This window comes from Plasmodium falciparum, assembly GCF_000002765.6.
Source record: "Plasmodium falciparum 3D7 genome assembly, chromosome: 10".
Classification (NCBI taxonomy): domain Eukaryota; phylum Apicomplexa; class Aconoidasida; order Haemosporida; family Plasmodiidae; genus Plasmodium; species Plasmodium falciparum.
In genome coordinates, this window is record NC_037281.1 from 130,001 (window position 1) to 146,335 (window position 16,335).

At 18.1% G+C, this 16,335-nt stretch overlaps 4 protein-coding genes across 4 annotated transcripts in view; all 4 read left to right on the forward strand.

The window, feature by feature from the left end:
- The window catches only part of PF3D7_1002700 (conserved Plasmodium protein, unknown function), a gene marked incomplete at both ends in the record, with an annotated part of 2,835 nt that extends 725 nt beyond the window's left edge, over positions 1–2,110 (forward strand). Inside the window, one exon of the mRNA XM_001347280.1 lies at positions 1–2,110. This exon is cut by the window's left edge and continues 725 nt beyond it. Coding sequence (XP_001347316.1) covers positions 1–2,110 — 2,110 coding nt within the window.
- An 884-nt stretch (positions 2,111–2,994) lies between these two features.
- On the forward strand, positions 2,995–7,272 carry PF3D7_1002800 (DnaJ protein, putative; the record flags this gene model as incomplete). The annotated part of the gene is made up of 1 exon (XM_001347281.1): positions 2,995–7,272. One exon carries the CDS (start codon positions 2,995–2,997, stop codon positions 7,270–7,272), a length of 4,278 nt encoding a protein of 1,425 aa, XP_001347317.1.
- A 1,492-nt stretch (positions 7,273–8,764) lies between these two features.
- PF3D7_1002900 (conserved Plasmodium protein, unknown function) lies at positions 8,765–9,853 on the forward strand (the record flags this gene model as incomplete). The annotated part of the gene is made up of 5 exons (XM_001347282.2): positions 8,765–8,889; positions 9,133–9,213; positions 9,405–9,435; positions 9,578–9,663; positions 9,793–9,853. The coding sequence occupies 5 exons, from the start codon at positions 8,765–8,767 to the stop codon at positions 9,851–9,853; spliced, it is 384 nt and encodes a 127-aa protein (XP_001347318.2).
- A 2,565-nt stretch (positions 9,854–12,418) lies between these two features.
- On the forward strand, positions 12,419–16,237 carry PF3D7_1003000 (conserved protein, unknown function; the record flags this gene model as incomplete). The annotated part of the gene is made up of 1 exon (XM_001347283.2): positions 12,419–16,237. The coding sequence occupies one exon, from the start codon at positions 12,419–12,421 to the stop codon at positions 16,235–16,237; it is 3,819 nt and encodes a 1,272-aa protein (XP_001347319.2).
- Between the last annotated feature and the right edge of the window lie 98 nt (positions 16,238–16,335).

Here is a 16,335-nt window from a genome sequence, read left to right on the forward strand (position 1 = left end):
TATTTCACGTTGTAATAGTAGGGATGAATCCAATGAAAAATATACTACTTACAATAAGAATATACCAATGAATATAAACGTAAATTTTTCCCTTAATAATATTTATGATGATCATTATGGTTATAATTTTAAAGAATACTTTTTAAAAAGTAATATATTAGAAAAATCAATTAGTTTAATATTAGAAAGAAGAGATATTAGATTATCACTTGTAGGACCAATAGAAAATGAAGATGTAGAAAATCCCAGAATTATTATTCTAGATATGTTTAAACTCTGTTTTATAGGTAACGAGAAATTACATAAAGATATCTTATTTATTATTTTAACCACGGACAAATTATTTGATAATCACAAAGAATTATTTCTAGAATTATTATCAATATTAAAACATGATTATTTAGATATTTATTTAACCAACCTCAGAAAAATTATCTCATCAGAAGTTGTATGTCTAAAAAGTAAAATACAATCATATGATACTCAATCTATTCCTATCAATAACAAATTAAACTCATTTAGTAATATAAGTCCACAAAGTACCAGTTCGTCTTTAGATTTTGAAGAAGATCAAACCATTAAAAATATGCTCTACATAGACAAAGATAAAATAAAACAAACAAATATAAAGAACCAAATAAAGGATGATGAAAATCAAAAAGAAAATATACATCTCAAAAATGAAACACCAACACAAACAAATGAAATAACATCAGACCATTTAAACACACAAGATGAAATTATTAATGAAAAGCAAGAAAATATAGAACACTTCCCAAAAAAAAATATATGTGAACAAATAGAACATCATAATAAAATATATAATGTTGAAGAAGATAACATATATGAAATAGGTTTGATAGAAAATAATAATAATAATAATAATAATAATAATAATAATCACAATAGTGATAATATTCATAATAGTAATAACTTTAACCTTTTTGATAAAGATATGTATAATTCAGATATAATGTCAAATGAAAAAGAAGTCATCGAAAGTAATAAAATACATCAAATTAAAATATTAGCCTCATATAAATTAATAGACCTACATAAAAGTGTTGAAAAAATATTATTATATGCTACCGAAAATAGAATCAAAAGAAAAGAAGAAATCAAAATAAAATTAGAAGAATTAAAAAAAATTATGCAAGTATGTATGAAAGATTGTGATATAACACTACATGATACAGAAGACTCCAAGGTACATATAGAAAATGTATATGTTAAAGAATTAGATATACATACAAATAATATTCAAAATACACAAGATCAAATAACTCAGATGAAATGTTCTATAGATGAATTAACACGAAAAAAAAATGAATTATATAATGAATATCAACAAATATGTAAAGAAATTCATCTTAAAAATCAAGAACTCTCCAACATTATATCCAACCTAAGTACACACAAAAAACAATTGACTCAAGCTGAATATAATTATTTAAATAAATTATCGGATACGAGCAAAGCAAAACATATGCACCAAGAAAGGAAATTATATATTTCAAATCTTGATAATATTTCGGATGATATATTAAAAGAATATGAAGAATATCCATGTATTAATACACAAGAATTAATCGTTAAATCAAACAAAATTAAAAAACCAATAAAAATGGTTATTAACAAACATATAAATTATTTAAAAGATAAATTATATTTATTAAATATTTTATTAAAATTTTATATACAAAAAATTAAAAATATTATGGAACAAAATATAAATCAACAAACAGATATTAATTCACAACTTGACCATAATATATCAGATAAATATGAACAAAAAGAAAATATGAATAATATTGAAAAAAAAAATGAAAATAATTTATTAAGTAAACCTGATAAACAAGAAATATATCAAAAAACAAATCCAAATGAAAAACATATAAAAATCATGAAATATAAAAAATCTTATTATAAAGTTATTGAACAATTAAATAAAACATGGATAAATATTCAAGAATTTTACGATCAAAATAATGAATATATAGACCAAGTAAATGATACATCAACTTGTACGTATGAAGCTATTAAAGAAATATATAATAATACTAAAAATATAATAAGGGAAAATAATGATATTATATCATCCATTGAATGATATTACAACGTAACGAATATTTCATAAATTCTTAACAAGCAAGAATCACCAAATATGTACACACCTTAACATGTTTATACTAGGTTAATATATATATATATATATATATTTTATTATTATTTTTTTTTTTTTTTATATGTTCTTTTCAAAGATGTGTTATTATGTTCCCTTAAATAAATGAATACATATATATAATATTTATTTATTTATTTATTTATTTATTTATTTTATATATATGTTTTTTTTTTTTTTTTTTTTTTCTGTGTACGCTTTTTTTGGACTACAAAACCAACTTAATAATTCTAACATATGTTTTATAAAAATGATCAAATTAACTTAAATTTTTTTTTTTTTTTTTTATTCCTTCATAAAAATAAATAAATTAATATTTATACAATTTATAAAAAAAAAAAAAAAAAAAAAAAAAAAAAAGAAAGAAAAGAAAAGAAAAGAAAAGAAACAGATGCAATTTTACAAGGCATACACATAATTCAGTTATTTATTCATTATTATATTTTAAGACTAATAAAATCATACGCAAAAAATGAACGTAATATATAATAATTAATAATATTTGATATAATAAAATTTTATTATAATTCAGACTTAAAAAAAAAAATATATACATATATATATATATATGTAATATTTTTATATATAATTATTTATTACCGTTATATGTTTATATAATCATTTTCTTTTTTTTTTTTTTTTTTTTTTTTTTTCTTATACAAGAAAAAAAACACAAATTCGTTAATTTATTGTTATATATATATATATATATATATATATGTATTTTTTTTTTTTTATTTTATTTATTTATTTTTTTTTTTCTTTTTTTATGTTTTTCTCTTTTTTCTTTGAATATACAATTGCAGCATAATATGAGGAAAAAGAATAATACAAAAAAGATTGCTGAAAAAACGAACGAAACTAAAAGTAATAATACACATAATAAAACTACCAATTATTTCAACATAAATGAAATAAAAGAATTATATAATAACAAAAATAATGATATGTATGAAAAACTTTTTGATAACAATAATAATGAACAATGTGGACGTAAAAAAAAAAGAAAAAAAGAAAATATAACATGTGAAAATAATAATAATTTACCTTCTATATATAAAAAACAAATAAAACAAACAAATGTAATATGTAATAATCATAATGATAATAATAAAGAAATTATTACACAGTCAGAATCATATCATTATTTATATAATCCTTCCTTTATTAAAAGAAGTAAAACTAATAATGAAGTAAACACATTAACAAAAAATAAAAAAAATATAAATATAAATAAAACCGATCAATGTAGTAATAATCATTTTCCATATTCTAATAGGATATTTGATCAGACATACAAGAAATCATCATCAACATATAATATAAATACAAGGAATATCAATAAAAAGAATAAAATTATAAATGAAAGTAACAAGATACAAAACAATTGTAATATAAACAAAAATTATAATATGAATCATTCATTCAATAAATATGATTTTATTAGATTTGTTTGTTCGCCAAATAAAAGCAAACAAAAAGTTAATGATATGGATAGTCCTAAAAAAATGTTAGAAACAAAAGAATGTTTTAAAGAAACCAATTTAAGTAATACATGTACTTATCAAAATAATAAGATAGATGATTCTATATGCATAAGAAATAAGGAAAACCAAGATAATTATAAAAATTGTATCATTCAAAATAAAAATAAAGCAAGTACTACTACACAAGATGAAAATATAACTAAACAATCGCCACAAATGAAATGTGATAAAAATATAAAAATGGATAAACATGTCCAAGCTCAAAAAAAAAAAATACAAAACTGTTCAAATGAAGATATACCTCTCATAGATCTAAATGATGAAGATTCAATAAATAAATTAAGCAAAAACTTTTTTATAAATAACAAGAAAATATTTATAAATGATATTAGTAAGGATAAGATATCAAAAGATTCAGTAAATAAATATTATGAATATGGAAATATATCACCGTATAAATTGGGAAGTCACTATATGGATCATTTGTCATGTCATAATAAAGAAGGAAAAAATATAAGCACAACTACTACGAATAGTAATAATAATAATAATAATGATGATAATAATAACAATAATGATAATAATAATAATCATAATAATAATAATCATAATAATAATCATAATAATAATCATAACAATAATGATAATACCATTGGTACTAATATATATAAACATCATAATAATGTAAATTATAATAATAACCATAATATTAATGACAATATTAAAATCAATAATCTTAATGATTTAAATGTTCATGATAATAATTATTTCCCATATGATCATACTATTCATCATCTGGACGATAATGTAAACAACACATCCGATAAAATTAAAACAAAGAAAAATTTAAGTACACTAAAAAATGTAAATATTTACGAATCGAATGTTCAACCCTACTCTTATAACATGTTTAGAGATAATAACATGGAGAATGATAAATATAACATATACAATGATGATAATAAAAATGATCTACATGAAAATATGAATGAATATATAAAACAAAACTATAAAACAACCAAATCATTATATAGCTATTTAGATTTATCATATAATTGCTCCAATGAAGAAATAAAAAAAGCATTTAAAGAAAAAATTAAAGTGTGCCATCCAGATAAAGGTGGAAATATTAAAGAATTCTTACAACTAAAATTTTCATATGATATATTAAGTAATAAGAAAAAAAGAAAAATGTATGATAAATATGGAAATAGTATATTAGAATTATTAATAAGTGATCATATTTATGATTATAATATATCATCTGATGAAAAAACTGAAGAAGAAATTATCGATGAGGAATATATTAAAATATATGAATTATTTGTACAAAAATATCATAATATATCATATTTACACAATTTGTTAGATTTAAAAATTACCAATTCTCAATATAATCATTTCCAAAAATTAATTTATCATTTTTGTAATATCGATACAAATATATTTAAAAATATTTTATATTTATATCCTATATATTCACCTAATATATCTACCTATAATAAAAAAAATACGACTAAAAAAAATGAAAACCTAAATAATAGTACAATATCGTTTCAAGAACAAACAAGTCAATATTCACAAGAAACATTATCTGAAAATTCTTCAAGTAGTCTTGAGGCAACAAATAAAGAAATAACCATTTTTGATACTATTGAAAAAAAAAACTTTGGAAATTTATTTCTAGAAATTAATAAAGACTTTGACCATTTTTACAAAAATTATTTAATACACAAAATGAAGTCAACTAACCAAAAAAATGAACCTCAAGGGATAAATGAAAATATTCAAAAGATATATGAACATAATGGCAAGGATAACATCTCACATAACTTATATGATTATAATAATGAAATGGAAACCCCACTAAAATCTACTCCTATGAAAAAAAAAAACATAGAAAATGTGGAAAATATACAAAATGTAGAAAATATAAAAAATGTAGAAAATATAAAAAATGTGGAAAATACACAAAATGTAGAAAGTACACAAAATGTAGAAAATACACAAAATGTAGAAAATATAAAAAATGACGCTTTTTTTAAAGACATACAAGTATCTCCAGTTGTCTATAAAATTATTAATGAAAAGAATGATAAACTTATGGACGACTTTTATAAATGGTTTGAATACTTTTTTGATGAATCAGAAAATGATAAACAACCAAATACTCAACAACATTATGAAACAAATAACATAGATACTGATAACCAGAGGAACAAAAATAACGAATGTAATAATACATTTTATGAATACATACCTATAGGAGAAAAAAGGAAAAATATAACAAATGATTATAAGAAAAATGATTGTACTCCTAATAACCATGTACCATACATATATGAACATGTGAATAAACCAAATATAAAACAAACTAACTATTATGTTTTAGATGAAAAGCAAAGTATACATGTTAATTTATCTAACATATATCAACATGATAATAATTTTTATGATTTATGTAATGAAACACCTCATCATAGTATTAAAAAAAGCAAATCAATTAAAACTCCCATTAGTTATAAAAAGAATATAGAAGAATATCAAAGAATAGCTTGCTCTTCTTTCGATAAAAAAACGTTTCATTCATCTTATAATTTACATAATAAAGAACACAAATACATAAACCATCCTTATTGTACTCCCATAAAAACAAATATAACAACAAATAAATTATCACCTTATATGTATGCTGAAGAAAACAGTAAAAACAAAACAAACCACAATCATATATATAATTGCACATTAAATGTTGAGGAAAAATATGGATTTAATTTATTTAAAAAAAGTAATCATAAAATAAAAGACTTAACACATGATTTTAATTATATTTATATAGGGAACAATATAAATAATCAAATACATGTAAACCCAAATAATGAACAGAACACAAACAAAAGAAAAAAAATTTTTTTCTTCTTATTTATAAAACAAGAATGTATAAACAATTTTTTAAAAATCAAATTACTCATACATAAAATGAAAGAAAAAAAAAACAATCTGAAATTAATTTCCTTGTTTCAAAATCAAATAGATAAATATATGAAAAATATGGAATATATATTATTATTAACAACACATAAAGAAGAATTGATACCATTAAATGATTTTTATCTTTTAGATAAAAATATATATACAAAACGTTTTTATTGTATACCTATATATATAAAAAAAAATAATATTCTCATCAGACCAAATTTTTTCCATATTAAATGGATTGTATATACACTACAATCATTTATATTTTATAATTTCTTTTTTAAAAAAATTAATAAATATATGTGTACATATCCATTCTTTAATTATAAATATACCCATTTCAAAAATTATATAAATCAACATAATCAACAACAAAATAATGATGAAAATGATATACAAACGTATAATACAAATTTTTATGATTACTATATTTTTTTCCAGCATTATATAATAAAAAATAAAATCAAATATGTAAAACATTTCCCTCATCATCTCATGTTAAACTTTAAAGATCTACCATCAACAAATATGAAGGATTACAAAAATGTCCATATACACATATCATCCATTTTTGTTTTAACACCAAACAAAATATATCCAAGTGTAGATAATTACATGTATTAAAATATTATCAAACATAAATTATTTTTATCCGTATAATAATATATATATATATATATATATTATTTCATTACATTTTTTGCACCTCATACTTTTCAAAACTCGGCATCTTACACATATTATTTGTATATATTTTATTTCTTATATTTATTATCTCGTTGTTTTTGTAATATGTTCTTTTAACATAACAAAAAAAAGATATACATATATATATTGTTATATTTATCATTTCAACTTTTTGATGAACATTTTGTTATGCATACATATAGAGTTATATATAATATTTTAACCATTCGAATATATTATCAATTTTTCAAACATATATATATATATATATATCATTTTTTATTTTTATACCATAATGTATATAAGCAAAATTATATATATACATTTTATTTTATTTTATTTATTTATTTATTTATTTATTTATTTTATTTTTTTTCCTTCGCCTTTATAAAAGTAGGTGATTAATATAACATATATTTATATATATTTATATTCTTGTATAAGAAAGAAAAAAAAAAAAACACCATATAAACATGATTGTTTATAATTTAATAATTCAAATATATTTAAGATTCTTTATATGAAAATAATGTATTCAAAAAACTAAATGAAATATAAACAACATATTTTGAATATACATTTATATATATATTATAACAAATAAAGAAAAAAAAAACGTAAAAGAAAACACAGAATACAAAATTATAATGGAATATAAATTATAATAAAAAATAAGATGCTTTTTCATTAAAAAAAAAAAAAAAAAAAAAAAAAAAATACATGATTATATATATATATATATATATTTTTTATGTTTATATATATTTTTAGATATTTTTTTGAATCATTGTATTTTTCTATTTTTTTTTCTTTTTTTTTATTTTTGTATGCACTACATATTATTATATTATTCATATATGTATACTATATTTCTAATACATATATTAATAATATATCATTTTATAATATAATGATATTTTTCACATATTACTAATATATAATATATATAATATATAACATTCCAAAAAAAAAAAAAAGAAAAGAAAATATTAATATTTTATATAATTATTTAAAGAACATAAAATTATATTTTTAAAATGATGAAAAAAAGTGTTGATTATGGAAATAAAATTAAATGTACGAAAACTCATTAAATTTATGAATATAGCAAAAAAAAAAAAAAAAAAAAAATAGAAATACAAATAATAAAAAGAATAATATATATATATATAATATACATAATATATTGTATATTTACATTGTATTATTAAATATTTAATAAAATACTATATTTATTTAAAATATTTATATTTATTTTATTTTCATATTCTGAAAATAACAAAATAATAAAAAGATTTCTTAATACATAAATAAATATATAAATATATATAAACATATATACATATATATATAATAAATTTGCTTTATATATATTAAATTTGTTTTATTCCTTTCTTTTAATTTATTTCTTTTAATTATTTTTTTTCAAATGAGTCAATCAAATAATAAAATAACAAGAGCACAAATAGATGGTATCAAAAGTTCGGAACTCGAACTTTTCAAAAGTATGATAATTCCATTCAACGCTACAGTTGAACAATATAATAAAGATGAGTAAGTATATAAAATTTTTAAGTGTATGTATTGTTTTTTGATAGTGTTATTATATATAATTTAAAAATATATATATATATATATATATATATATATATGTGATATTATATATTTATTTATTATATATACATATCCAAAATATGTCTAGTGCATACATATAAATGTATATATTTATTTACCAATTTATAATTTTTTATTTATTTTTATTATGTATCTTCCTTAATTTTTTTTTTTTTTTTTTAGTGAGAGCGCCATAGTACAATTTAAAAATGGCGTAGAAAAAAAACATATAGAGTCTTTAGGATCATATAAAATAAAACCATTGTAAGGATATATATATATATATATATATATATATATATATAAAATAAATTATGTATATATTATAAAATAAAAATAAAATTATAAAATGGATCATTTATTATATTATTTTTCATTATATAAGTTAAATATTTTTATGAAATGTAAACAACTATAATATTATTATATGATATATATATTTTATTTTATTTTAGGTCCTATGATTCTAGTGACAAAAGTGATCAGGTAAACATTAATAAAAATAGACAACAATATATGTATCATATAATATATTTTGTCCTATTCATTATATTACATTTTTATTGTATCACATAAAAGTTGTCTAATTTTTTTTTTTTTTTTTTTTGTCTTATTTCATATTATATAGAGCTTAAGAAAAAGAAATGTAAATTTTATATGTGATAGAATTGTAATAGATGAACATGATATAATAAACATTTTCCTTAACGCCACGTAATATATATAAAAATATTTCAGGAAAATATAAAATATTTTATATATTATATATTAAAACAATATTATATATATATATATATTTATTTATTTAATTTAATTTATATATATATATATATATTTTTGTAGGCTCATTGCTCCAGTTATATTTGTCTTATTAAGTTTGTTAATATTTTTTTCCATTTTTTGAAGAACTCATTAATAATGTAATATTTTATAATTTAGTATGAATTTTTTTTTTTTTTCCTTTTTTATTATTTAACATATGTATATAAACATATATATATATATGTCTTTATTTATTTAATATCCTCCTTATTTATATAATGTACTTTTTTTTTTCATTTTTTTTTTTTTTTTGATTTAACGTTTTTATTTATTAAAAAAAAAAAAGAAAACAAAAAGAAGATAAATAGTTATATATATAACAAAATGGCCATATATCTAAATGGAGAAAAAGAAATAATTTATAATAAATAATGAAAAGGAATCATAATAATATATATATATATATATATATATATATAGGTACATCCTCAAATGTGTTTTATAAATATTCAGATATAAGATAAACATTTAACAGTGTTGTTTATCATATCATAAAAATTATTTTTTTTTTTTAAATACCTATATAATAGTATCTAATATTGGTTTTATAAATTTAAATATATATGGATAAATATACTTAATTTTTAAGTAATTTTCTTTTCTTTTCTTTTCTTTTTTTTTTTTTTTTTTTTTTTTTTTTGTTGTTGTTGTCCTGGGTTTTTTTTTATATTTTCTTTCTTTTATTCTTACTTATTGTGTATTTATATATTTTTCATTCATTTATTCATCCTATATAATGGTTTCATTATATAAAGAATGAAATTGTATTATTATAGATTTTATTTATTAAATTAAGAAAAAATAATAAATATGTATCTTTTTGTATATTAAGGGATTTTTAATTAAAAAAAATATATACAGCATTATAAACTCAATATAATAAACATATTCGCTTAATCTTTTAAATAATATATCCTTTATATTTTAAATGAAAAAAAAATATTGACCATAAAATAATAAATAAAAAAAAATCAAAAAAAAAAAAAAAGAAAAGAAAAGAAAAGAAAATGTAGATATTTCAAGATAACATTTTATTCTCAACAAATTATAAAATTTTTATATGTAACTCTAAACATGAAATATAACATTTAAATGTATAATATATATATATATATATATGTATGTATTTCGTTTCATGTTTTGTTATATATATATATATATATATATGTATGTATTTCGTTTCATGTTTTGTTATATATATATATATATATATATATTTATATATATATGTTCAATATATAGGGAATGTAATTTAAGATATCAATTTTTATATTTTATAATTGTTATATATTTCATATTTTATTACTATATATTTTTTATTTCTTTTCTTTTATGTCATGTATATAATGAATATCTTTTGGGGGTTAAAAAAAAAAAAAATTAAAACAGGTGCACTATATTACACACGCTTCTTTTTTTTTATGTTTTTATTTTCCAACCACCACATATCTAATTTTATGAAATGTATTATAAAAATGAAGATTAAGAAAAAGAAATTTTGTATTCAGTTAAAAATTATAGATAATATATAATTTTTATTTTTTCCCCAAGATTATTTTAATCATTATTATAAATATATATATGAATGTAAATATAAATGTGTAAATATATACATACAATTTTTTTTTTTTTTATTTATATTTATTTGATGTATTATTCATACATATTTCTTTAAAAAATAATTATATATGTATAATAAAATTTTCTCATATTATTATATAGTTTTAATAATTTTTTAAATAATAATATATACACATATTATATATATATATATTATATATATATGTGTCTTATTCATTTGTCATTTGTCCTATTGTATACATATAATATTTATGTTTCCTTTTGCAACAATACATTTGAATAACTTTCATATATACAAATATATAATAATATTATTCCGTCGCTTTAAAAAATTTTTTTTTTTTTTTTCTTTTTAAATATAGATTTATGTATGATCTTATATATATATATATAATCCATGTAAATTTATATGTTTCTTTTCTTCTGTTTTATTACACACCATTTTGTGTATACATATGTAATTTGTGTATAAAAGTATAATAATTCGATTCATATGATTTATTTTTCCACTAATATTTTTGATATATATATATATATATTATATATATGATAACATTGTAATTTGGTTAATTATATATATTATTTATTTTATTTTAATTTTTTTTTTTTTTTTTTTTTTTTTTCTTTTTTTACATTTTTATTATATGTTTATTCTTTAATTTTATACCGCTTTTAATTTTAAATGAATTAAATTTTTTTTTTTTTATTTGAACTTTTGTAATGTTTCTATATTATGGCATTCATTTGTGTTAAATGATCATATATATATATATATATACATATATATATATAATTTTTTATTTTAAAATATTTTTTCTATTCTTCATTATGTCAATTTTTTTCTTCCGTGATATAATAAATAGAGGTCCCTCGTACTATATTAACAATGTTCAAAAATGAATAAATGAATAAATAAATAAATAAATATATATATATATGTGCAAGTATGATAATACCATTGTTATACAATTTGTGAATCCAATATTGTCGCCGTTATATCTCTTATTTTATTTTATTTAATTTAATATTGTTTTGTTTTATTTTGTTTTGTTTTACTTTTTACAAAATGGAGAATTCAATTAGACATTCAGTTGATATAAAGTCAGAAGATTTTGTAGTTATAATTGCCCTTCAGAATTTACAAACTTTTATTATGATTGGATATACAGCAGTAAATAAAATACATTTAACATTCGATGTTGAATATTTATGGGCATTGTGTCTTGGGACATTATTATTTATATATTCTTTGATTAGTTTTGTTGTAATAAGAACTTTTGTGTTATCAAAAATTGATATTGGAAAATATGTTTTAGAAATTTTATTTTTTATAAGTATTATAGTTACCTGTACCTTATCTTTAATTATTGATTCTTTTAAAATAGCTAATATGCAATTATTATTTTTTTCATTTGCTCTTACAGGATATGCATACTATAATTTAATAACCTTGTTTTTTTTTAGTGTAGCTGCAGGAATATTAATACAATATAATTTAAATATAGGATCCTTTGGAGCTGACATTGATGCTTTATTTTTTATTGATCTCTTATCTTATATTTTACAAATTATTGGAGGGAATATCTTATATTTCCGTGTCTATGAATTATGTTGTCTTTTAGTCATATCAAAAAAAAACCCTTGTAAATATGTTGTAGCTTCAAAAAAAGTCAAAAACTTAGAAAAACAAATATTTTCCTCATTAATCAATTCATATATATGTTTTAAATCGAAAACATATTCACACTTACCATATCCTAATGATTCGAAAAATAATAATAACGCATCTATTGTAACTTATGAAAAAAAAAAAAAAAATTCAGTATTACATCATGAATATTCACATGAAAATAAAAATAGCCACTTTTCTAGTGATATTAATACTACAACACATCATAATATAAATAATAAAAATAAAGCATATTTAAATTCAAAATGTACAACACACTATAACTTATCTCTTAATAATAGTAAGATCAATAGTTATAATTCTGGGGAAAAAATTCTTACACACAATATAGTCAAAAAAAAAATTAACCAAAAAGAAAAAGAAAAAAATGAATATTTCCATTTGGCTAGCTCAAAAAAAAAAAAAAAAAATAAAACAAAAATAAATAAAATTTCCAATATTGTTCAAAAAAAAAAAAGCAATACTGTAAATATGAATATTCCTGAAAATAATTATTTTATATTCCCCATAAATGAAGACAACTACAATAGGATAAGAACAGCGTGTGATATATCAACATTAAAATATAATGATGATAAAAATGGAAATGAGTATAACATTTCACAAAGAAAGAAGAATGAATCACACGTTGTAATAAATATCGCAAATAATGATAATAATAATAATAATAATAATGATGATGATAATAATAATAATGATGATAATGATAATAATAATAATAATAATAATGATGATGATTATAGTTGTAGTAGTAGTAATAGTATTTATTGTAATAAAAATGAATATACTTCTGATAATATCAACCATTTTAATAGTTCAAAAATAAGCTCAAAATCAGGCAAAAATGATAAAGATTCACAAAATATAGAAAAGGAACAAACAAAATTAAAAAATATTAAAAGTTCCAATAATCTATTTAACAATGAACAACAAAATGGTGTTATTAAAAAAAACTACAAAACTATATTGGAAAGAAAAGACAAAGAAGAAGACTCGCATATAATAGACTATTACCAAAATAATAATAATAATAATAATAATAGTAATATAAATTTAACAGAAAATAAAATTAATAAAATGAGAAATTGCTTACTCATAAAATGCTATATTGATAATAAAAACAAGGAAGCAGATGAAAATAATAAAATGGATAATAATAATTTCATACCAGCTGACCAAAAGCATAAAATAAAAAACAATACAGATAATGTATGTCAAATTGAAAAACAAATTCTATGTAATTTTGAAGATGATAATAAAATATATAATAATTGTAAATTATTAACGTGTAATTATAATATATTAAATAAAACATGTAATTTATATGCTTCTAAAATATTTTCACAAAGTGACATCACTTTATATGAAGATATCATTATGCAAAACGAAATAACAAATGAACAAATAAAAGATATATCAAAAAAAAAAAAAAAAAAAAAAAAAAAAAATTGCACTGTATATCCCATAAATAAAACAAATAATAATAATAATAATGATATATATAATAATAATAATAATAATAATAATAATAATAATGATGATGACATATATAATAACAATGGTGATATCTTAAGCTATGATGAAGACAAAAATATAGTATCCAACACATATATAGAAGAACAAAATTATACAACATTCATAACGGAAGATGTAAACCCATACAATTCAGACGATTCGGTAAAATTAAAAAATATAAAAATTGATAAAAATATGTTGTTATCGGAAGAAAGTGAATTATACGAAATTAAAAAAAAAGTTTTAGGAAAAAGATATGAAGAAGAAAAATATAACAATAATAATAATAAAAGTAAAAATAGTATAATTTTCAAGAAATCGAAAAGTGCCATATGTATAGGAGATACAAAAATAAATAAAACAAGTCATAATAATTTTTCAAATAATAAATATTTCTCAAATAATAAATATTTTTCAAATAGTAAATATTCCTCAAATAGTAAATGTATACAAAATAATAAATATCATACAAGCAGTAAAAATTTTTCTAATAATAATAGTAACAGTGTTACATCCAAAACATTCTTAAGCAATTATATACATAAAACATCAAATTTAGATATTAAAAATTCAAATAATACAGCATCTTATAGTAATATAAACAAAAGAATTAATATGAATACAAGACAGACATATGATATCTTAGACAAAATTATAGAATTAGATATTAGTAATCAAACCAAAAAAAAACAAAAAAAACATAAAAGAAAAGATTTGTCTTTATATTCAAATAAAAAAAAAATATATTTCTCATCAAAAAAAAATGGTTACAGATATAAATACTTATTTATGAATAACCCGAAAGTTCAAATGTTATTTATGTCCTTACCAAAATGTTTACAAAATTTCTTTGATGTATCCAAAAAGGTACTTTTTGATTTAAAAAAAAAAAAAATACTCATGCAAAATGCTACTTGGAAAAGTAAAATATTCATACCTGAAAGAAACCCATTAGGAATATTTAAAAATCCAAAAATTGAAAAATGGTATATATCATGGATGGATGAATTTAATAAAAATATTATATGCAAAACATATTATATACATATATACTTAATCATATATATAATTCTATTAGATTTATTAACAACATATAAATTATATACATCTAACTGGATACGTAATCCATTAGGCTTCCAAACTTATGTACCATTTGTTCTTATAAAATTATTAATGAATATAATCATATATATATTTTATGTATTCATATCATATAAAAATATAAACCAATTACATTATGATATTAAAAAATATTACTTTTCGACACTTTTATTATGTCTATGCAAACTAATTATAAGCTTATTAGATATATATATTGCTATCTCTTCATTAGATTATTTTAAAAGCCCATATTATGTTTATGTATATATACATATGTTAATAATTCAAACATCCATATTACTAATAGTAAGATATCCAACACATTATTTATTGTATTTTCTATATATTATATCCTTCACATCTTTATATTGGTCTTTTTCAATCCACAAAGCATTTATGGAATTCCTATTTATAATCGCTTGTGTATCATTTACAATAATATACTCTTATATTCTATGCTCAAGAACTTTAGAAATTAATAGAAGAAACTTATTTTCAAAATATGAGCTACCATATTTATTATATCTTAAGGAAATTGTATACTCTCTCAAGAAAAATCAAGGTAAAAAATATGTGTAAAAGGGGAAAATATTATACATATAATAAATCCGTATAATCTAATATATATATATATATATATATATATATATATATATATATATATATATATATATATA